We start from the raw sequence: 22,149 nt of genomic DNA, 5'->3' as shown, positions 1-22,149 counted from the left end.
GAAAACAGTAAATCTAAGACATTTATATTGTGACTTTTTTGTGGACATCACTGTGTCAGTTCTTTATCTTGCTGGCTAGTGGCAACTACAGTACTAGCTTACAATATTTATTTTGGATCAAAGATAAGACCAAACATAAACATCACACTGTTTAATGTCAAAGCACTAGTCTAAACCAGGCTTTTCTCACAGGATCCAAGCTGAGCAGTGGGGAACTGTCCTGACCATCCATTATTTATAACATGCTTTAGTCACATATGGAGGAAGCATTCATATTTGTATCCATTTTCTGTAATAACTCCAGGAAGTTCGTTGCTTGATTCCCCCTTATGACTCCCCTAATTCAGAAGCTGCTACTATTTGTTTCAAATCACGACTGAGAGGGAAGAATCAGTTCCTCCTGGATGATTTCAAAACTGCCTAGCTAATTACAGAGACTTGAAGGGTGCTCCTGTGAGTGACAATAATTTCCCCTCTGCGTTTGTGGCCCACAGGGAATGACTTCACTCCACTGGGCTGCATTCCACAACAGACCGCAGCACACCCAGACGTTGCTGCACAAGGGAGCAGACCCTACCCTGGTGGACAAGGACTTCAAAACTGCTCTGCACTGGGCAGTACAGGTAAGCCACAGCCACAGTTCCACTGGGATATTTATTGAGCTGAGTTGGCTATTGAGGCATCATAGATACTCCTAAGGAAATTTTGGCTGCAAAATGAAGAAAATGGATGGTAGGAATGCCCACTAAGCACTAGAATCTTGCCAGTGGTTACAGATTAGGGATCTAGCATCTCCTTTGGAGAGCAAGGCATGCTTAATGTAGGCTTAGCACTGTTGCCCACAACGGAGTTACCATTTATCTCTCTGGGACTATGTATGTGGTTCATGCCGAACTCATGCTTAATTTTTTTTTTCTCTAAATCAGGATTGCCGAAATCAGCAGCTTAAATAGTATTGCTGAAGGTCTTTGGGAATAAAATAATGCAAACACAAGTTAAAATACATTTGAACAGCTACAGCTATGAATAATTACCTGCAGGTTTGAGACTCTACTATTCTGGACAGTGGGAAAGACAAGGAGCCAAACACATTTCCTGCTGAGCTGTATGTTCCTATCTCCTGTGCAAAAAAAAATTGCCTAATACTCAGGCCACCAAACCGCACAGGCTTAACATGATGTTAAACACTGTATTTTGTAATTGGTAGTATATGACCTAAAATACAGCATAATTTACTAAATTTGGCCTAGTTTACTGCAGAAAACTTTCCAGATGAAATTGTATGTTTTTACTTACTCACTTGACATAACAAGTTCCAGTATCAATGTTCAGAACACCTGCACAACAGATAAGCAGGAATAGAACTTGCAAAAAAAAATCCAATAATATTTTCATACAATGACTAAATATGTTCATCTTAACCTCATGGTCTAAGTTTGCTCTTCTTAAAAAATGTGTTAACAAAGAAATTTAAAAGCTCTGACACATACTATATGTGTAAAGGGGGAAGGAGATCTAGAATAAAAAATCTGTTTCCTTCAACCACAGCCTCACACAGATGGGTAACATATAACAGGCTCAACTTTTGTTCTTCTGAAACAGAGGTGTATTCTGGCCTCTGCAACACATATTATTTTCATTCTACTTTTGTTCTTCTTTAATCCTAATCGGTATCAAACTAGAATTGCTATTTGCTTTAGGAGACTAAAGGTATCTACTCTACTATCTGTTGTGCATTTTTACAAGACTTATTCCAGTTCCAGCTGCTTCCAGTGGCAAACCTCTGAAACTCATGCAAGCTCCTGCATACCAGTCAGTGCCTACCAGTCTGCATATCAGTCTGTATCACAGTTCTGGGTACAAGCTGTCCCTCAAACAGAAAGACAAAGGTCTCTCCCCCTAGTTTCCCTCTTTCCTGAAGTTTTCCCTGATTCTGTGGTTTGTACATTTTATTATCTAATTCCAGCATTAACTCCCATCCCCATCTTTCTCTCACATATGTGCAGAATAGCTCTTGAGAAACAGGGAAATGGCAACTGCACAAAAGCCATTAGGCCTCAGGTGGAGGCAAATCACAAATCCCTCTTCTCTCTTCCTTTAAGCTGCTCCCAAAAATCAAGAGAAAATTTGCAGGATGACCCACACTTTTTTCTTCTTGAGAGATTCCTGACATGAAACCTTATAAATTGCTTCTTCCATCCACATGCTTCTTCCCATTGTAGGTCCAGAAGGAGCAGTTGAAATACCAGAGCATGGAATGGATGTGTTAATATTTCTCTTACTCAAGCTTGGCCAAGAAATGAAAACACTTTCAGCCAGTGCTCTCTACTGCCCTATTAGGCCCTAGAGATTTAGATGTCATGCAAAGGCATGACTTTCTCTGCTGTGACAGAGAACAGAACAACAGCTCTGCTGGATGGGATCTTCATTATGTCTATTAGCCTCCTCTGTGGTTGCAGGAAAGAGGATATTTTTCCTTTAAGAATGGTATAAATATCTTTAGAGAACAAGAGACTCTCAGAGCTCAGGCAGTGCCAGCTGCAGGGGTTATTTTCAGCTGAATAGGGCCTAGTGTTTAATTTCATTTTTTAAAAAATGCGGTAAGGGGAAGACCAGGAGCTGCAGAGAAACTTGTTTCAGAAGTTTCAGGGAAGAGGCAGTTTGTGCACACTGGGCTGAAACACAGAGCAGGGCCACATAAAAACCACTGCCACTATTCAAAATCAAATTCTGGGGCATGTGGCATGTTTCATATGAAGTCACGGTTCCATGCTAACTGTTCCAAAGACCACATGTATGTGGCTTTGTCTTCCATCACACATCGTGGGCCGACCAGTCCCAGCCCTGTAATCAGACACACCTTGCCCAAACCAAGGTCTGATCTTTTGAAAAGCTCAAACATCTTCAGAGCAAACATGTCACATTGGTGTCAAAAGCATTGACTATGATTGTTGGAAGTGACAATATCTCATGCCACATTTTTTGCACGTACAACATTGTTAAGAGCTCGTGCAGACAGGGCTATTAGAAGTGTCTCAGGAGGTATTTTTCTTCTTCCACTGCAGCCAACATTAATTACTGTAATGAAAAGGAAACACACCTTTGTAACAAAAAACTCTTAACTGATACTAGAAGAAAGGGTAAGGCCATTCTAACAGTTCTACATGGTATCATTGAAATCCTAGTAAAATACAGTACATACAATACTGCATACACTATCACACTACATACTAGAATTAGTTCGTAATAGTATTAGTAGTACCCTGAAAACAGCCTGGGAATATCTGGAATCTTGCTACATTGCTTTGACAGTTCTCATTATTTTTACCAGAATTTTCTTTATCTCTTTCTCAGAGACTCTGGCTCCTAAAGTCATATGATTATGTAAAAATACTAGCTTTCAGTAAAAGAATAAAGATTTCTTCTAAAGTGAAAAAATTCAAACATCTAAGGACAAAAAGAAGACAATTAAAAAGAAGCCATTAAAAATAATACTCTGCCATGTGGACCTGTGCTTCTGTTTTTTAATAGGCTGCTTTGGAGTGCAAAGTTTTAAAAAATTAGGAGCCTGCATATTTGCTCTGTAGCAACAATTCAATTATTTTTCCCCACCTGAAAACAGAGTGAAATACCTGTATATTTTAAATACATTGTAAAAGAAAAGCATAGGTAATTATTGATTTGTGTTTGGCTGAGAGAGGATTGCAGTCTCTGTGTAATTACTTGGAAGGTGAGAGCACACTTAAACATCAGGATCTCTAGGAATAAATTTCTCTGTTGCTGCCGAGCATCTCATGGACTCCTGGCCATCCAGCCAGAGCAGAGGAAGGGGCCGGGGAAGGCAGTGGTGGCTCAGGATCTCTTCTGAGGGATCACTGCTCTCTTTCTCTCTGCCCAGCACCCCACTTGGGCTGCATATAGTGGAAGAATTCAGAGAGACATCCAAAGATTTCTTGAAACTTAGTGGGTGCTTCTCCATAGGAGACATATCTGTTGTTGGATTGGCCAGAAAAGATGCATTTGCTAGGCATGATTCACTGTCTGGTTGGTTTCAGGTAGATTTATTTCACTGCAAAATCATTGTTTTCTCCTTGTTTCATGCAGTTTTCTAGAGATTTCTTCAAAAGGAGAGTAGTGATTTCCTTTTTTATGTCAGTAAGTTTTAAAAATAATTTTGGCTGTTAACAAACAAATGAAAAAGAGATTCAAGTTGTGTTTTTTAACCATGCCCTTAAAAATATCTTTCTTATGTAAATATTGTAATTCCAGCAATGGTGCAGCTGTTGCTCATGGAGGCTAGAACATTGCATAGCAGCAGAGCTCTACAGAGTGAGCTATCAAGTTGCAAAACAAGAAGGAAGAGAGTTTGGAAATAGTTTTGAGTAAGAAATAAACTTGTTTCAATCCTGTCAGCAGCTCTTTCCATAAAGAGTCCTAAATATTTGTGACAGTGTCTGCAATAGTGAATTAAATGTGCCTGAGTCTTGGCACTGAGGCCAACTATCACAGGACAGCTCATGTCCCTGCTGTTAAACTCTTTCTCTCTAAAACAGGATTGTCCTATGCAGACCACCTACTGGGACTGGTCTGTGGTCCAGGAACTGGTAGGGAAAGTGTCATTTGACCCAAGTCAAAATGATGCCAGGGAGGATTTTAAAAATTTTACAGTACAGACAACAGAGTTCTGATGCTGAGGGATGCTCCCTAGTGCTACTTAGCTTTTTATATAGCTGCAACCTATTTCTTCAGTTTAAGTTCTTTTGTGATTTCTACATGTTACAGCACTATTGATATAAAAAACTCACCAGTATAACCAGATCATTGGAAAAACTGCCTTTACTGAAATAATTGACTGTTAAACAGTAAACCCTTCAAGTATTAACTTGCCATTGACAATGTAATTATTCACACCAGTCAGCTTTCTGAGGTAATCAATTGCAGAACTCTCACTGATCTTAGAAGGAATTTGTCTCGGGCAAAGCCTGTAGGGAAGTACAGGATAATTGTGAGACCTCTTCCCAGCACAAGGTCTATGTGTAACTCCACAAGGGCATGCCAGAATGTGAGTAATTTACATGCACCACACTTTTTGCGTATCTCTACTGTATATCTCATCTCCTATGCCTGGCAAAAGGCACTGGAAGACAAGTTTCCACTTCTCTGATAGAATAAATCTTTATTATACTGCAGAATTTAAAAATTACCTTTTTTTCAAAGTGTGTAAATATCTCATCCAGAGAAACAAGTCCTCACAACAATTTAATAGCAGGCAAAAGCTGCCAACTAATTTTAGTCATAGTCATAGTCATTTACACAGTAAATCATATGTACTTATGACAGAAGACTGAGTGAAAATAAATTCTCAGAGAGACTTGGCCAGTGTTTCATGCAGCGTTTTGTTTGAGCAAAGGGAAGATAAGAGAGGTAGAGACACATGATAACCATAGAGCCATGCTTCCGTGACTGTCTTTGTCATTTAGTAGCTTTTTCCAACACCGACTAAGGCTGGTGAGAGGATAAATATTTCAAAAACACCATGTCCACCAGAGGCAGCAGTGCTTTGAGGACCATAGGACAAAGTATCTTGTACAATTAAAACAGAAACAACACTTTCAAATAGTACCACAAAGTCAAGCTAAGCTGTGTCACTCTCAGTCTGCAAGAGACACTGGGTGGGTGTGTAAGGCTGCAGCACTAGGGTGAGAAGACAAATCCCCTTCTCTCTCAACTGATTGAGTCTCACCAATATAACTACAGTGGCGTCAGTAGAGTTATTAATTTATGTTGGTTTGCCATCAGAAACACACTCTGTGAAGTGCCTGGGCTGCATCCAGGGAACCTTTGGCACAGTTTCCCTGGCAGGAGGAAAGATGAAGATGGTATCATGAATTGTTTCTTTTCTGAGCACAGGGCCCAGTTGTCTCTGTCTTGTTGGGGTAGAGAAACCACAGGATGATCTGAGTTTTTGCCCACTTCTCCACTGCTAATGCAGCCATCTAGCAGCCAGGGAATGACAGCAGTCGAGGCAGAATAAATGTACTTCCTGTGCTTTCTCTAGTCTAGGGTACAGAGGGGGAGATGTTGAAACTCCTCAACATGTGTGAGAAAGCTCCCATGTGTGCAAAACCCTTCAGCAACCCAAGCTGCCAGTTTAGGCATTTTTCTCACTGCACTGTTTGCTGCAGACTAAGAGCAACATTATGCCTCTGCTTCAAAGTCTGGCATTCTCCACCTTTAAAACAGCGGATACTGCATCTGCATCAAAATAGGGACATGTTGTTCTGATACAGCCTTAATATCAGATTCCAGCTTGACATATCATCATGGCTGATGCATTGTTTGTCTTGCTCTGATTCTAGGATGAAATTCTAAACTCGTGTTACAGTTAAGGTAATGACACAATACACTGCTATAGTGTTCTGCACATAAACATGAGAAAAATGGCACTTCAGGGAAATTAACACATAAGGGAAAAGAATTTTATTGGAGGAGCCTTGAGTCAAAGATCAATACTTTTAAAGACCCAGCCAACAGACCCATGTGGAAAAGAATGTGGAATGGCTTTGTCTTTTGGTAAATACAAAATTTCTGAATGAAAAAAAAAAAGGGAAAAAAAAGGTGACTTTGAAAGAAAATATATATTTACCAATGCAATAGTCTCAACTGGAGTTATAAAGGAAGAAGTCCATAGACAAATTATTCAAATTTTGCTGTGGGTTACTCAAAAATACTTGAAATGTTTTTTGTTGGTTGTTTGGGGGGGTTTTTTTGTTGGTTGTTGTTGTTGTGGTGGTGGTTTTTTTGTTTTATTGCAGCAAAAGGGAAAAATATCTTTGTTTTGTTTGGCTGGCTTATTTTCCAATGACCCTACTGGCACCACAGTGAATGTCATATTAAAATATGCTATGTGTGTCTTTTTGAAGGATAAGAGAGAAATAAAAGGACTTGGATTCTGTAATAAAACTCAAACAGAACCCAGTGATGCACATATATGGTTTCCAGGCAGAAGCCAGAAGTACTTATGTAAATTTTATTTAATCTATAGTAATTTATTTACTTTTTTATAAAAGTGAATTACCTCCCAGAGTAGTGCAATGAGACTAGTATTTGTTGCTGCAGAAAGGAGTGAAAAAATGGTTAAAATCTCAATCCATTCTGTCAGAGCAGAAGGACATAAAAAAAAATCAAAGCTTCAGATTCACAGGTGTGGAATTGAAAGAGGAGAGAATGTAGAAGAGGAAACACAGGCAGACCTAAAGGGCGATGCTAATGACAAGCGACATGAAGGGCTGCTGGTGGGGAATTTCCATCCAGCAAAGCTGGCTGTAGATGTAGCAAGCTAATACAAAGTGGCAGGAAATATAGGAGAACTAATACAATCTAACCACATAATCTCCAGAGGCATTTACTTGGAAGAAAAATATTTTGTCCTGTTATCCTGGAAACAGTTAAGTGGTCCATAGCTTGTTCCTCTCCCTCTCCCACCTCTACATTACTGGTAGCCACCTTAGCAGACTCCTTTCACATGACTGTCCTCTTTGGCATCAAATTACTTAGTTTACTAGAGTATTCTGAAGAGGGGAAAAAATTAACCCTCTATACAGGGCAGTGAACAAAGTACTTATGACTGAAGACCTGGCAGAATGAAATGTGGTGTTATGATAGAATATTACATAACAATAAACTTTCCAAGTAAAATTTTTCTTCTACATATCTGTTGGATATAGAAAGGGCTGAAGTATAAGAACTATTGCTGTAGTAATAATGATGATAAATTGAGTAGACATAGGGAAAAGAAGTGCCAAAACCAGGAAAGTGTCCCAGATGTTCAAGATTCCCCTCATGGTACTTGATTCAGTAGATACTTCCTGAGATATTATCTTCTTATTTGGAAAGCAGTGAGAGATGCAACTATCAGAAGTTTGACTTTTTATTAACCAGCCTATAGAAAATGGAGTTATAATCGAGTGTGAAAACTAAATACCCTACTAGTGAATTTGCTGTTTGTCACTGTCTGGAGATGACACAACTTTCAGACAAAAAGTTGCATAAAGCACAATCAGAGTTTTTCTTACAAAGGCTTTAGGACATTTCTTGTTCATAAAATAAGTTTAATTGAGATGAGTAATCTAAGGAAGAAAAGTTCACTGAGCAGAATGAATAATGGGTGGAAGCCGATAAAGGTGTGAGATGGGACAAAAGTTTAACACAAACTGAGGGGCACAAGGGCCTGAAGAACTGTTACAGAAACACATAGCAGAAAGGACTGATTATCTCTGAGAACGTTGCTGAAAGAATTTGAAAAGTTCTGTAAGGTTACAAAAACATGTAATTTTCCTATGGTAAACTTACCACTGAACATCTTGGTCTAACAATAGTACTGTGGTAAATTTACCACAGGAACACTGCATTTTTGGTGACCACAGCTCAAAGCTATCAATCTAAGAGTAAGGGCAGTGTAAGCATTTTAGTAGAATTTTATGTGCAATTTAAAAGAGTCAAGATGAATGTAAAGATAAGAAGGCATTCCTAAGAAGAGAGAGCTGGAAAGCCACAGAGCAGTTGGCCAGAGGTTCAGAAATTAGGAAAAATCCTTTCATTACTTAGTAAATGGAATTAACAATCTAATTGAATTGTTAAAATAGGTCAAAAATTTCATAGACATCTTCAAAGCAATTATTGTTTCCTCAGATAAGATTCTATTGGATATGGCATGTTTGAATGCCAATTTCCCAATTTAATCCCATGTTGAACACCACAAAAGTACTGAAAAAGTGCCAACAAGCAAAAGTTCATCACATGGTACAGACGCCTTGTTAAGCATGTGGCACATGGAGTGATCATTAAAAAGTCTAATAGTTTTTCCCTTTCTGGTTTGAGAAGTACATGCAAGTTAAGTCACATTTAATTACATAAATAACACAATTTTTGTAAGCACAACCTGCTATAATGGAACCAGAATTCAGTCCAGAGACAGGAATGCCAGAGGGGAAAATTAAGGAATAATGTAATCAAAATTAACCAGGGACTTCTGTCATGCTCTATCAGTCATATTCAGGACAGTTTAAATAATCTTTGGAGATAAACATCTCATAGAGAGTCTAACCAGGGATTTATACAAGGATGTCTTTATTTTTTCCATAATGAGGTGATGGAATAGAGAATGCATTTATAACCCACACCTAGAACCAAATCACTGAGACACCAAGCATTTCATGGGTCAGGATGAAACTCAAAATTATTCTGAGAAATTTTGGGAATTAACTGAAATTAATAAAATAACACTGTATACAGAACTGTGAAAAAATAAAGCTGTTCATACAAAATTAAGAGTAATAGACTCTTAGATTACAATAGATTACAAAAGTGAGTAGGAGTTTAAATTATAGTGTTGATACAAATCAAACAAACATCATTCTGGGACATATTAACAAAAGTATGATACATATGGGTTTCAGAAAGTAGCAATGTCATTTTCAGTGTCAGGAGAGGAGCCTCAGCTGGATAATTATGTTGTTTGTAGTACCATGGTTGAAAAAAGATGTAGACAAACTGGAAACAGACCTAAAGTAAGCACCAAGTATGATAAATGGGTTGGAAATATTGACCTGCCCAGAGAGGTTGAAATGGTTTGTTTAGTTTAGAAAATGGAAGATTAGTGGGAGGCAGAACAGTGTGTAAATGTATAAAATGCCAGTAAGAACGAAACAGTGGGAACTTTCTTATGTGACTGCTAAGAGTTATGCAAGAACATTGAGGGACTGAAACTGTAGGTGCAGGGTGTGAAAATTTGAACCAATTTATACCAAGACAGTATAAAACCAGAGGAATAGCAGCATCACAATAACGTGAATACAGAAACAGTAAGATGCTACTGTTAACAATTTTTTAATCAAAACTGGCATAGAAAAGGATGGTAATAGATAAATATTTATTCTAGTAATACTAGAAGTATGTAATCGACTTCTAAATTCTGTTACCTTTGATGTGACTAGCAATTTCTCTGATGCTAATGACCAAAAACTGTAACAGGGAATTATGCAAGTGTGAAGGACATTGGTATTTGGCACCACAAAACTATAAATAAACAACAATTTTAACATGATTAATGGGAACATTATAAAATGCCTGGTCATAGAAAATAAGCTTGGATGACTTGACAAAGACAAGAATCTTAATTAAACATCTGAGTAAACAAAGTATATACAGAACAAAATTCCTGGTTTTAGGGGGACGTGTTTTGGTAAATTATAGGAAATTCTCAGCTGAACTGAGTAGCTGTGAGATCAGAATGTTCCAGGGACCTGGAATGTACCCTCTGAATGGTGCAAATTATAGCTGGAAGCTGGATACCAAGATTGCAGAATAAAAGTCTATAGAAGAGGCTTGAGATAATGGATGTCCATCCATCTTTAAAAGATAGATTTAGTGCAAATAGCTGTCTTACAAAATAAGATACCAAAGTACAGAGGAGCAAAAGATATATCTTAAAATCAAGAAGTCTAGAGTGTGATTAAATGCTGAATAGAGGCTGGAAGAAATTTACTTTTACGGATAAAACTTGAAATCATTCTTGCTTAATATTTTCACAACTTGGCACAAAACACAAGGGCTTTCTGATAAAATCTAACAATAATAAAAACTGGAAGATATTAATAGAAAAGAATAGGGATATCATACAGGGGAACCTGGATCACCTTTCAGTTTTGAGTAATACAAATGGAACAAAATTTAATAGGATAAACCATTTCAGTCACGCATTTGGGTGCTAGTAATGGAAGGTCCTATCCAAAATTAGAAACTCTAGGCTTGGCAACGACTTTGGAAGACAAGTACTGAGGTGTAAAGGGTTATTCCAACATGACTAGGAGCTTCTAATGGGACACAGCTGTGAATGAGGTAAATGCTGTTCTATGACATAACAAAGGAGGTATTTCTAACACAAATATCTCCACCATAAATAGGGAAGAGCTAATGTCACTGTACAAAGATCTGGCAAAAATGTCTGTGTATGACTAGGCACAATTTTAATCACCATTTTTCAAGGAAACACAACTAAAACAAAAGAAAGGCTAATAGGTTGATGAGAGAAACAGAAAGCGCATTTTTCAAAGCAAACTTAAAAGACCTTGATTGATTAAAGCAGCAAAAGAACAACTCGGAAGAGAGATGATGATTGCTTATAAATACATCTGAAGAACAAATACTAGTTAGAGGAAAGAAGTATTTAATCTAAATAATAATGCTGGAACAGAAACAAAGGGATATAATCAGCCATGAGTATGAATAGAAATTAGAGATATTAATCATTAGAACAAAAAAGTTCTTGAACTACATTCCTTTGGGAGTAATGGGGGCAGAAAAACCTAATTGCCTTTACACAATAAGTTTATGAAAAGGATGATGTTACATAGCTAAAAGTGATTGCAGGGCTTGAATTTGACAATACAGAAAGACCTTTCGAAGCCTGTGTTTATCTAGTTATATAAAAGTAATGAATTCTTTTTCTCTATTTCCACCAAGTTAGGATAAAAAATGTTCAATTTCATTTGCAACTTAGAGAACTTTCTAGTAAGACATTGAAACAAATTAGCTAAGAAACTATTCAAGAAACCCTTGAGCAAATATTTGACATGGATTTTCTAGGTCTACTGGGAGAAACTTAGAGATGTGGGCTCTTTTGAGATTCTTTCCAGCCCTAAATTTCTATAAGAAAGTAACAATCCTATGCCTTTCTGAACCCTGGCTTAGCAAAACAGCAAAACCCCAATTTCTGTTGAGTAACTTACACTCTGCGACTTTTGGAGATATTTGCAGTGTTATATTATTTATTATTTTTCCAGTGTTCAGAGTGTTGTAGGAAATTCATAAAGCAAACGTAATTCCTAGCAGGAGATTGGAAGCTTTTGGCTTTCATACCTGGGGAATCTGGTATACACACAAAAAACAATTATTGTATTTAGCATTCTCTAGCAGAGAAAATGAAGCTAGGTGTGAGCTCCATTGTAACACACTTTTCTTCCCTGAACTTTCTTTCAGAGCGGCAACAGGATTCTGTGTTCCATCATTCTGGACCACAGCCAGGGACCATCAATAATAAACTATGATGATGAGAATGGCAAAACATGTATGCACATTGCTGCTGCTGCAGGCTACAGTGATATTATCAGTGAGCTGGCCAAAGTCCCAAAGTGCAACCTGCAGGCCCTTGATGTGGATGACAGGTAACCATGGCAACTCTCAAACTGAAATTGCTGCTTCCTTTCTATTAACCTGAGACCATCTCTGTTTATCATTTAATCGTGTTCCTGTTTCACAGGCTATGGACTGCTTAATGAACTTCACTCTACAGAGGACTGTGCTTGCTCAGAAACACTGTAAACTAATCCAGCTCACATGAATTGTACCTAGACTAATAACTGACTAGTAGGAATGCTATTTAGCTCTGTGTTTCTGGTAGGAAAAGATAAGATTATTTTTGAAAGAATTTTGTCACCACTTGACTTAACTTCTTTCAATCAAAAGTGAACATTCTTTTCAAAACAATAGAACAGGATCCTACAACTTGAAGCCGGGATCCTGCTGCTATTTGTATTTAAGAAATAGCAGTGTTCCTTTGTTGCATTGAAGATAATAACACACTACTCCTATGAAACCTGAGGATCTTCAATTTCCATTCTAAGGTATTTGATTTCTTCCAGGTTGAAATCTCTGTATCCTAAGTACAGAAGAGTCCTCTTTCCTCTTTTTCACCCACACCTACCTCCCTTGGAACTTTCCTTGTAAATTTATTTAATGCAAACAGAGCCAACTCACTGTTCACATTGATTATCCCGCTCAGTGAAGCAAAAGCCAAGGTTTTCTTGGCTTACGCCTTCAAGTACTTAAAATAATATTCTTCATGGAAAAGTGCAATAAAATGGAACAGAAATAAAACAAACAGGGCTCTGAAGAAGTTTCTAAACATGAGTAAAATGTATTTGTGAAGGCTGTGTTTCTGCAGAAAGAAGGGCAAAGGGAGGACATTAACAATACTTCAGAATTCATTAAGACACAACCACCTATTACATGTTCTCAGGTATTTCCACAAAACATACTATAGTTGAAGAGGAGAAAAGATAAGCTGTTCACTACAAACATACATAACAGATTTCCATGCTATTGTGTTTCCGACTGCACCCATCTGAAATTGCTGGGATTGCAAAAAAACAGAGAAATGTCAATTTTATTTTTTATTCTTAAACAATTTTCTTATGGTGTTGTGTATGCTTTCAGGTTTTTCACAAGAGAAAAATATTACAATTTGGAAATGACTGAAGTTTCCAAATACAAGATGCAAATTTTCTACCAGGTAGAAAATCAGTTCAATTCTCCAACATGGATTCAAAACAGTTTATATGTGCTCTGATCTGTGCCCATCACAGAACACAGAAACTGGCAAAGTGGCAATGGCAGTCTGGTAGATGTGTTTAGTCTTGATTTAGGAGAGGCTTCTTCCCTTATTACCTTTATGGAGAGCCCTATGCCAACCAATGCTAATTGTGTTTGGTCTAAAAATGAAATTAATTTGTCCTTATGCAGCAAACATTAAAAAGTTTTTTTCAAATTCTTCTCTGAAAACTTCAGGCACTCCTACTCTGCAATTCTAGCAGTGAAAGAGATGCTATTATTACATATACACCTTGTATGGGCATTCTGCAGCCCCATACCTACTTTATCTACAGCTAAATAAATGCAGTTACACTGGTGTGGAATAAGTTGCTGGAGAACCCCTTAAAATATATGTCATTAATCTGGAAAAGGAACATATCCTATGCACATCTCATTGTGTCACTAATAGTTTTGATAGTAAATCTATCCATGTATTTTAGTGATACTTCCTCTTTTCCATAGGACTCCTTTGCACTGGGCTGCAGCAGCAGGGAAAGCTGACTGTGTGCAGACACTGCTGGAACTGGGGATAGACAGCAGCCCTCGAGACATCAATGAAAACACTCCTCTAACATATGCAATATACTGTGGGCACACAGCATGCATAAAGTTGCTGTCTCAGGAGACCAGGTAAGGGTAAAAGTCCAAATCTTGCTCACATGTTGCCACTGACTAGAAAACAAATGTATTGCTTTTTGTATGCTACTGAAGAGTTTGAGTCCTATATGATGTCTCCTTGATTCATATGCAATGCTCAGTTCAAGTTTTCCACTGATGCAGCAACATCAGAAATAGTCATCTACCGAAGACTCATTACTGAAGTCACAGTACTAGTCTACCCATCAGCAGAGGGTTCTGAAGATGTGAGTATAGATGTGGCCCAGTCACCTTTGTGCAGAAAATCTGTCTTAGCTTCAGCACTCAGATATATATCTTCCACTTTTTTGAAATCTCCATGCACTAGCTGTGTGTTTATGCAATAAGACAGACAGATAGACTGAACACAAAAGCAGCTTTGACAGATAGATGATAAAAAAAATCTCAAGTTTTCATCTATAATGTAAGGGTTTGGGATTATTTTCCTAGCCTTCCTTAGTTCTCTACCTTGATTGTCTCTTCTTATTCTGAGTTATTCTCTGTTAAAAAGTACAGCAAATGAGTTATTGCTTATGATCTTCCTCTCTCTTTGTATTTCTCATGTTTCAGCAGCTGTTATTTAATTAATTTCCATTCCTCAACTTTGGTATGCACTTAAATTTATCATCACATTTCCTTGTGCTTTCCCCTCCTTTCCAGTCAGCAGTTAGTATTATTTCCTACATTACAAATTGTGAGACATGGATAATATTACCTCTCCTCCTTCTCGTGTACTCTGTCTGTTAGAAGAGGGTTAGGGTTAGCCAAAATTTCATCTCAAAACCACTACTGCAATAGCACAGTAGGTTAGGTAATTATCTTGATCAATCTGAAACTGATCGATCTCTTTAACACAAGCAAGGCAAGGCAAGGGGAAAGGGGAAGGGGCAAAGGGGAAATTCAGAAAAGGAAAGGCAAAAGGGAGGGAAGGAATAGTCAACTAGTGCCTTTGTTACAGTGTTAGCAATGATTGTACTGTTGGAAATACCATTTCCAAACATGACATAATACAAAGACCACTTGTATTAAAAGATCCCAGCATGTTTTGTTGTCATTGGATCTTTGCAGGTGGTAGATGCTGGAGCCAAAATAGTTTGTTTTTCCCAGATAGCTGCATTGGGTTACATTAAGATGACTGTAAGGCAATTAACTGATAAGACAAAGTAATACAGTGGCATTTTCAGTCGGTGTTAATTACACTTGGTGTCCTAATTTTCTGCCTCCTTGAACTATCCCTGCAAATGTATCAGGACAGTATATTTCATGGACTAACATAGTCAGTATTCTTTCATTGTTTGATAATACTGACATTGCATTTTGATTTGTACTTCCAGTAGATCTGAATCAGTTCTTCAGTTTCCCTCCCAGAACAACAGACTGATAAAGAAAGAAGGACGATTCAGTACGCTGAACCACATCTTCTCTTGCAAAAAGAAGAAAGATGATCAGAAAACCAGTCAGGAGAGAAGCAGAGATCAATATCCTAGAGAAGAGACCTCAGAAGTAGATGATATCATCACCCGTTTTGATTGTATTATGAACACAAATTGCAAAGGCATTCCAGATGAGTGTATGACCTCACCTGACTTTAAGAGAAGGAGCACAGACACAAAGTATCTCATACCAGAAAAGAAGCACCCAGCATGCCAGGGACTTCTGCCCACCAGCACCCAGAGCCTCCCCCCAATCACTGCAGGAAATTCCTTCCTAACTGCTTCCCAGAGCATAGTGTCAAGCTTCTCCTCTAGCACCACTACCCACCATTTTCCACACAAGTCTCAAAAGAGTATGAGTGAACACAACTTGTTGGACCACAGAAGCAGCGGCCAAGGTTTGCTGGATGATCCCTGGAATAGAAACTCTAACCACCTACTTTCCTACAAAGGCTATACTAGGACTTCTTCAGACAAACCGATAAATGGCTTAAACTCTGGTAGAGCTCACCATGTGCTTTTGTGCCCTCCCTGCCTTCCCTCACTTCCCAGTTCTCCAACAGGTAATTTTTTGTCTTATCACAAATCCTACAATATCTACTGATGTGGCAAGCTGAGTCAGTAAAAATTAGAGACCCATAACATTTCTATTTCTTTAATATTTTTTCAGTATCTTCTCCCTGTATGTAGTAGCCATCATGGACACCATCTGCATGGGATATAAGTTGAAAACTGAAGCAAGAGGCTTAGGTGTGGGAAATAAGAGACTTAAGTAGGTCTGATGAGCAAACAAAAATCCATATATTTAGGAAGGAGGTAAGGAGCTTGAGCAATAAGTGCCTCCAGATCATATATATCCTTTGTGAATTGCATGTTAACACACGCCTGCTGTCTTGTGTCCACATCTAGTCCTGGAAGTAGATGTGCAAGGGAACAGCACTGCACTCATATCTGTAACTGGGCTGAGAGCTGCTTCTTGATTTAATCACATCCAGTGCCATGCTGGACAGCTCTACACCATGCCACTTTCCCCTTATAGGATATTCTGACTCCAGGCTGCAGTGGCACCCCTTCCCACTCCCCCCACCCTTAGTGCCAGCTCTTTGGTCAAATGTGCTGTTCTATGGCTTCTCCAAAGCTAAATTCAGTTTGCTGAATTTACAAAGATGGAGTAAATGCTTTTATGTAGTGGTCTGGAAATTGTAGTGCAACAGTAATGAAGCAGAGCGTCAGAATTCTAAGGTGAATTTGAAACCAGGGTTTGGCTGGATTTGGGATGTATTATTTTGTTTGACTCACATCCATCTTTAAATGAATCTGGCTGGCTGGCCTGCATGCAGGAGCTTACTTCAGTATATCAGTGTCTCCAACTTCATCTCCTTTGGGATTACTCCCATGCCAAAATTAAATACATCTAGCATGCCTTCCAACCACTGCAATATCCAACTGAAAATGAAGCAAGCAAAAGCAATCCCCAAACTTACCAGGGGTACAGCATTAAAGGGAGTAAACACTGTAAAATAAGTTAATCTATGATCGCCCAAAGAGACATGAGCCATTACCCTCCAGTGGAAGGAGGAGTGAACAGAAACCCTTTCTGAGAAGAACCCCCAGTTAGCTGCATGATAGTGCAAACTGTACTGACATCTAAGTGAAGCAAACTATAAAAAAGCAAAACTTCGTGCACATCTGATAAGATGAGTAGAGACAGCAACTTCAAAATGACAGGCCATTCCGCATCATGCCAAGAAAGGCTGAAAATAGTTTTTCTGGGTAAAAAGAAGCCATTCAAAAAGTTCCACTTCCTGAACATCAGGCCACATTACTGAAAGCTTACTAGAACTGCTCCATAGGTGTCACTACTTTTTTACTATGCACTCTTCTGCTAGTCACTCAACCATATGAACCCATACTTCACATGCATAGCAAGAATTGTTCTGCATGACTCATTCTACACAGAATTCTACAAGGTTCAGCTCCCATGTGGAATACAAGAATACCTGCAGGGCTTCTTTACAGCCTTAGTATAAGAGGGCACAAGGGGGCTAAGATATTTGAGATCATTGAAGTTGACAGCAGTAGGAGAAATGAACTCAAACTGCATAAACCAAACTAGTAGACAAAAATTTCTGGGAAACATTTTGGAATTTGCAAGACTATTAATATATCTGATGTGGAAGTAACTATCATGTTATTTAAAATGTGATTATAGACTTGTCTTAAGAAAACATTTAAATCCTTGTTTGCTCTGAACAGAAGGATAGGTGGTTTTCCTAGAAAAGTTTGTATGAACATGCTATTATAAAAAGCTGCAATCAGCTGAATCAGGACAGATCCTGTACATCCACTCAGTGCTCCATGATCTGCACAGGAACTGGGTATAGTACCAGAAGTGTACATGTATGAATAAGGGCAAAATCATATCAGTTATGTGAATTTTTTTAATTGTTAAAATGGGAGCCATCTTTGCATGTCCAAAGGAAAAGTAAATAATTTTATTTCTGATACTTTATTGTCTCCCTCAGAGAATAAAACGCCTGTGTCTGCCTTAAACCCAGTTCTCTTTGTACCGGCTCCCTTTAGCAAAATTTTCCAACAATAAAAATCATTCCTGTAGCTGGCAAGGAGGACTTCCTCTGAAACATGTGAATTAAAAGCCTGTAAGAAGACAGAGAGTGTCTGTCAGGAATCCATTGCACAATACAGATATTGTCTAACATTTCTTCACAATAAAAAGATCTGCTTATCCCTCTTTATGCCTATGTGTGTGGTTTAAATCTGTCTGTCCCTGTAATTAAAGCCACCTGACTTGCTGTGAATTAGAACTGCACTTACTGTATGAGCTCCACGGTTTCCAGGTCTCCAGTGCACTGTGCCTGCAGGGCTTAGAGGGATCAGAAGCAAAGTAAGCCTGGCTCCAGTCCAGTCAACAGTGCTGTGCAGGCAGCTCTCCCTGAGGAAAAATATTTTTTGTTGATGTTTTTCAGTTGATTTGTTTCTTGGGGGAAAGGGGGGGTTTGTGTTTGGTTTTTTTCTGCAGAAGACTTAGCTGAGGGCTAAAAACAACATCTGGGTTTTGTAGACACTGAAGTGTTAATTCTTCATTTCTCAATTCATGTCTGTGGGGGCTATATGTAATTTCCCAAACACTGAATATTTAAGACAAAATTAGGGGTATTGATAATCTAAGGGAACTCAATTTAAAAATTACTTTGTTGACACACGGTGTTGGTTGTCTCGCATGACTATGTCTGTTATTAAAGTCAAAGCTAATTTTTGTGCTCAACTGCTACAAAGGCATCTGGCACATACATGTGCCAAACCTTTTAGAGGTTTTTTGTTCTGTTTTCTGTGCTCCTGGGAATGAAAGATGAGTCAATTTACTAGCTGAGCATTAGCAATTACACAAAGAGAAGCGGTTGCCATGGGTAGCAATGAGAATTACCTTACTTGTATGCCACTGGTTTCTCTCAGAATTACTGCTTTGTCTTTCCCTCCACTGAGAAGAGCAAAGATAGACTACACCCAAAACTACTGTCAACATTGCAAGAGTGTTTCCCAGCCACAGTACTGAGCTGGCATAACAATCCAAAACATTTTGTATTTATGAGCTTTGTGATCATCTCTTTTTGTGAAGTGTACTGCCATTTACATTCCACAGGGAAAAATGGTGTAAGTAGAGAAATTCCAAGTGGCATGTGTGAAAGAAAGCCCATTTCAAATATAAGGCAGCTCTCAGATGCCTACCACCCACTCATCTTTTAGATAACTAAACTCCAGGTCTAAACCAGTACTATATTACAGATTTTATTACAGCATCCCAGTACCTTTTATTTGCTTGAACAGGCAAGCAATGTGATAAATAGACTAGTGCTAAGTTTATGTTGGTATAAGCAGTATGGTGTAGTTGATAAGGAGGTACCCAGGAAAGACTAGAGAAAAGCTGACCAGTGTGGCTGTTGCTTTCTCAAACTGAAGAACCAATTTACATGGGATATTCTTCATAATGTTAACAACTCCTACATAAAACACACCACAACGTGGTTCACCTCCCTAATGCAAAAGAAAACCTTTAAAAAATGTCAGCAAACAAAACCAAGTGCAGCCCTGCATTTTATAATTAAGAAATTACTTCCTTTCCATTTCAAAAATAGATGTCATCATAAATGTGCTCTTGGGGACAGCAAAGGTGATGTCTCAAACTATTTTTTCAGATGTTATGTGAAACAGATAGAAAGGAAGAACAGAACACTTGATGTCAGAATTTTTATCAACAAGGATTCTTTTCCAAGCATTCACATCAACCTTGAAAATATGATTATACTGTTGTACTATTGTTTTGCTGCCAGATATTCCCATTTATGAAATAAACATATCTCTTGGTAGCAACAACAACCTCCCATCATGAAAGCCATAATGGCATATACACAATAAGCCATTAGTTCTCAGCATAAGCATCACTGAAACCAATATAACTCAAATTGCAATGAAAGAGAGCAACAGATGAATCTCTACTATATTGAAATTGATATGTTTAGTTCTTTGTGCAAAGCGGATGCAATGTCTATAGAAGCAATTTATCAACTAGACATTAGAAGTGTTAAAGACTAAATAAAGCGTAAAACATGGGAAAAGGAAATCGAAGTCTGTTTCTGTTAGGCACAGCTCACCCATACAAGATTCTTCATGCTATAGCTCAATACACATCAGCTTTACCAACAGGATCCTGCAAGTTAGGCCAATGTCTGTAACTCCTGTGGTTTTTGGACCAGAATCTTGTTCCATGCTGTGCTGAAGGGTGAACTACAACATGGTGGTTTGTCTGATAAACACCACTTTAGCTCCTTTCACACAGAACCCATTTAGTCAGCAAGGTAGTCACAGCAGTCTTGACAACTACTTCAGTGCAGCTCCAGGAAACCGTTCTACAACTATATTTCTGTATCTTTATCTTTCATAGTCCAGCAATACATAGGTATTTTCAACTATCAACTACAAAGCCTCAAAGGCAATGAATACCCTTCCATTCCTTCCTATTGCCCAGGGTGTCCTGCTACATCCATCCTGTGTGTCTTCTTGTCTCTCTCTGCTGACAGAGCATATGCTTGTTCTGCAATGAGCTATGTTGCAATGTCATGATGGATGAGGAGCTGTTTGGCAAGACAACTTGTAACAAAGCTCATTGCACATCGGTGATAATGAGAAAAACAATTTGAGGGACTCAAGCATCACAGAATAAGGTCAGGTCAGGAAAAGGATCTGGAGAAAATTGGTTATTGAATTTCTACTTTTTCAATATTAGGTATGTCATTTATGCAGTGAAATGCATTACATCATCTAACATATCATCTAGTTTAATAGTTTTAGACCAAAGTTAACTTTAATCTTAACAAGTGACATGCCACAGTTAGCCAATCAACCTTTAATATTCCAGTATCTCTTCTTTGTAAAAATGAAATTGCCATAAACATAGTTTAATAAGGATCAGCTTCAGTTTATATAAGTTCTGATACATTTTCATCTGCAGCAAAACCTTCCAAAGCTCATCTTTACTGTTAATAGATTTCAACCAGTCTCCTTTTCCAACCAGCAGCTGAACTCCATTTGTGTTCTAGTACTTAGACAGGCTGAGACCCTACTAGAGTATTTTGCAAACTGAAGCTTCAATTCTGAAATCAAATCCATCTAGCTGAATAATTCTACAAATTTAGTATCCAAATATTCTTACACAGAGCTAGCTACTGGACTGTGACTGTTTTAAGACCTATATTATATGAAAGGAAGCGATAAGGGTATATGTGAAGGTTGTATTAAATCAATTACATTTTAATGAAAGCAAAGTAAGCAACTACTTGGGTTTTTTAAGGCAATGCTTTGTTGTTATTACATATTTCTCAGAATTGCTAAGTATTCTTTTTTCTTAGAAGCCAGAAATGTATAGTGTACAATATTATTTACAATTATTTCCATATAGTAACAGATTAACTTTTTCTTTCACAGGTAAAAGTTTTCAACAGATGTCCATAGAACAACACAAAAAAAAAAATCGTACTCCTGTACGGAACAGCTTAGCTCCCATACCCAACCACTGTGCTCATGAAAGTAAGTACAGGCAAGTGTCAGTCACAGTATCATACTCTGCCTCCATAACTGGTATCTGAGAGTTTGAGAGAGGTTTCATGTTGCTTTTTCATAGCATCATAGAATGGCTGAAGTTGGAAGACACCTTTGGAGACTCACTGTTCAACTCCTCTGCACACAGAGAAATCACCTAGGCAGGTTGCTCAGGGAAATCCAGTTATGTTTTAAATAATAGGTCTCTGAATGGAGACTGAGACTACACAATTTCTCTGGGCCAACTGTTCCAGTGTTCGACCACTCTCAAGAGTAAAAACGTTTCTTCTTACTTACCTGTGGCCATTACCTGTTTTTCCCTTGTAAGACACCAGTGAGAGGAGCCTGTGTCCCTCTCCATTACTCCCCCCAGTCAAACATTTATACATAGTGATGAGATCCTCTGAGCTATGTTCTCTTCTCAAGGCTGAACAGTCCCAGGTATCTTTCAGCCTCCCCTTTGAGGCTGAACAATCCTTTAATCATCTCCACTGCTCTTCACTGGACTTGTTTCATGTTCATGTTTCTCTTGTAC

General features: G+C 38.2%; 1 protein-coding gene and 1 long non-coding RNA gene across 9 annotated transcripts in view; one reads left to right on the top strand and one right to left on the bottom strand.

Moving 5' to 3' along the window:
- ANKRD55 (ankyrin repeat domain 55) overlaps positions 1-22,149 on the top strand; it is a 59,836-nt gene that overhangs the window by 33,162 nt on the left and 4,525 nt on the right. For 6 of the 8 annotated variants that reach the window (XM_071580486.1, XM_071580482.1, XM_071580485.1 and 3 more), the window contains 5 exons: positions 495-623; positions 12,040-12,224; positions 13,894-14,061; positions 15,402-16,063; positions 21,501-21,602. In XM_071580486.1, the coding sequence (XP_071436587.1) occupies positions 495-623; positions 12,040-12,224; positions 13,894-14,061; positions 15,402-16,063; positions 21,501-21,602 (1,246 nt within the window). Of the gene's footprint in view, positions 1-494; positions 624-12,039; positions 12,225-13,893; positions 14,062-15,401; positions 16,064-16,170; positions 18,244-21,500; positions 21,603-22,149 lie in introns of those variants that run through there. The other 2 variants (XM_071580481.1, XM_071580487.1) reach the window with 2 other exon arrangements.
- LOC139684486 (uncharacterized) overlaps positions 18,352-22,149 on the bottom strand; it is a 38,483-nt gene continuing 34,685 nt past the window's right edge. Inside the window, exon 5 of the long non-coding RNA XR_011699921.1 lies at positions 18,352-18,453. This is a non-coding gene — a long non-coding RNA (uncharacterized lncRNA). The remainder of the gene's footprint in view (positions 18,454-22,149) is intronic.

This window comes from Pithys albifrons, chromosome Z (assembly GCF_047495875.1).
Source record: "Pithys albifrons albifrons isolate INPA30051 chromosome Z, PitAlb_v1, whole genome shotgun sequence".
Lineage (NCBI taxonomy): Eukaryota > Metazoa > Chordata > Aves > Passeriformes > Thamnophilidae > Pithys > Pithys albifrons.
Note: the sequence above shows the minus strand (reverse complement) of the source record. Positions and strands in the feature narration are given on the sequence as shown.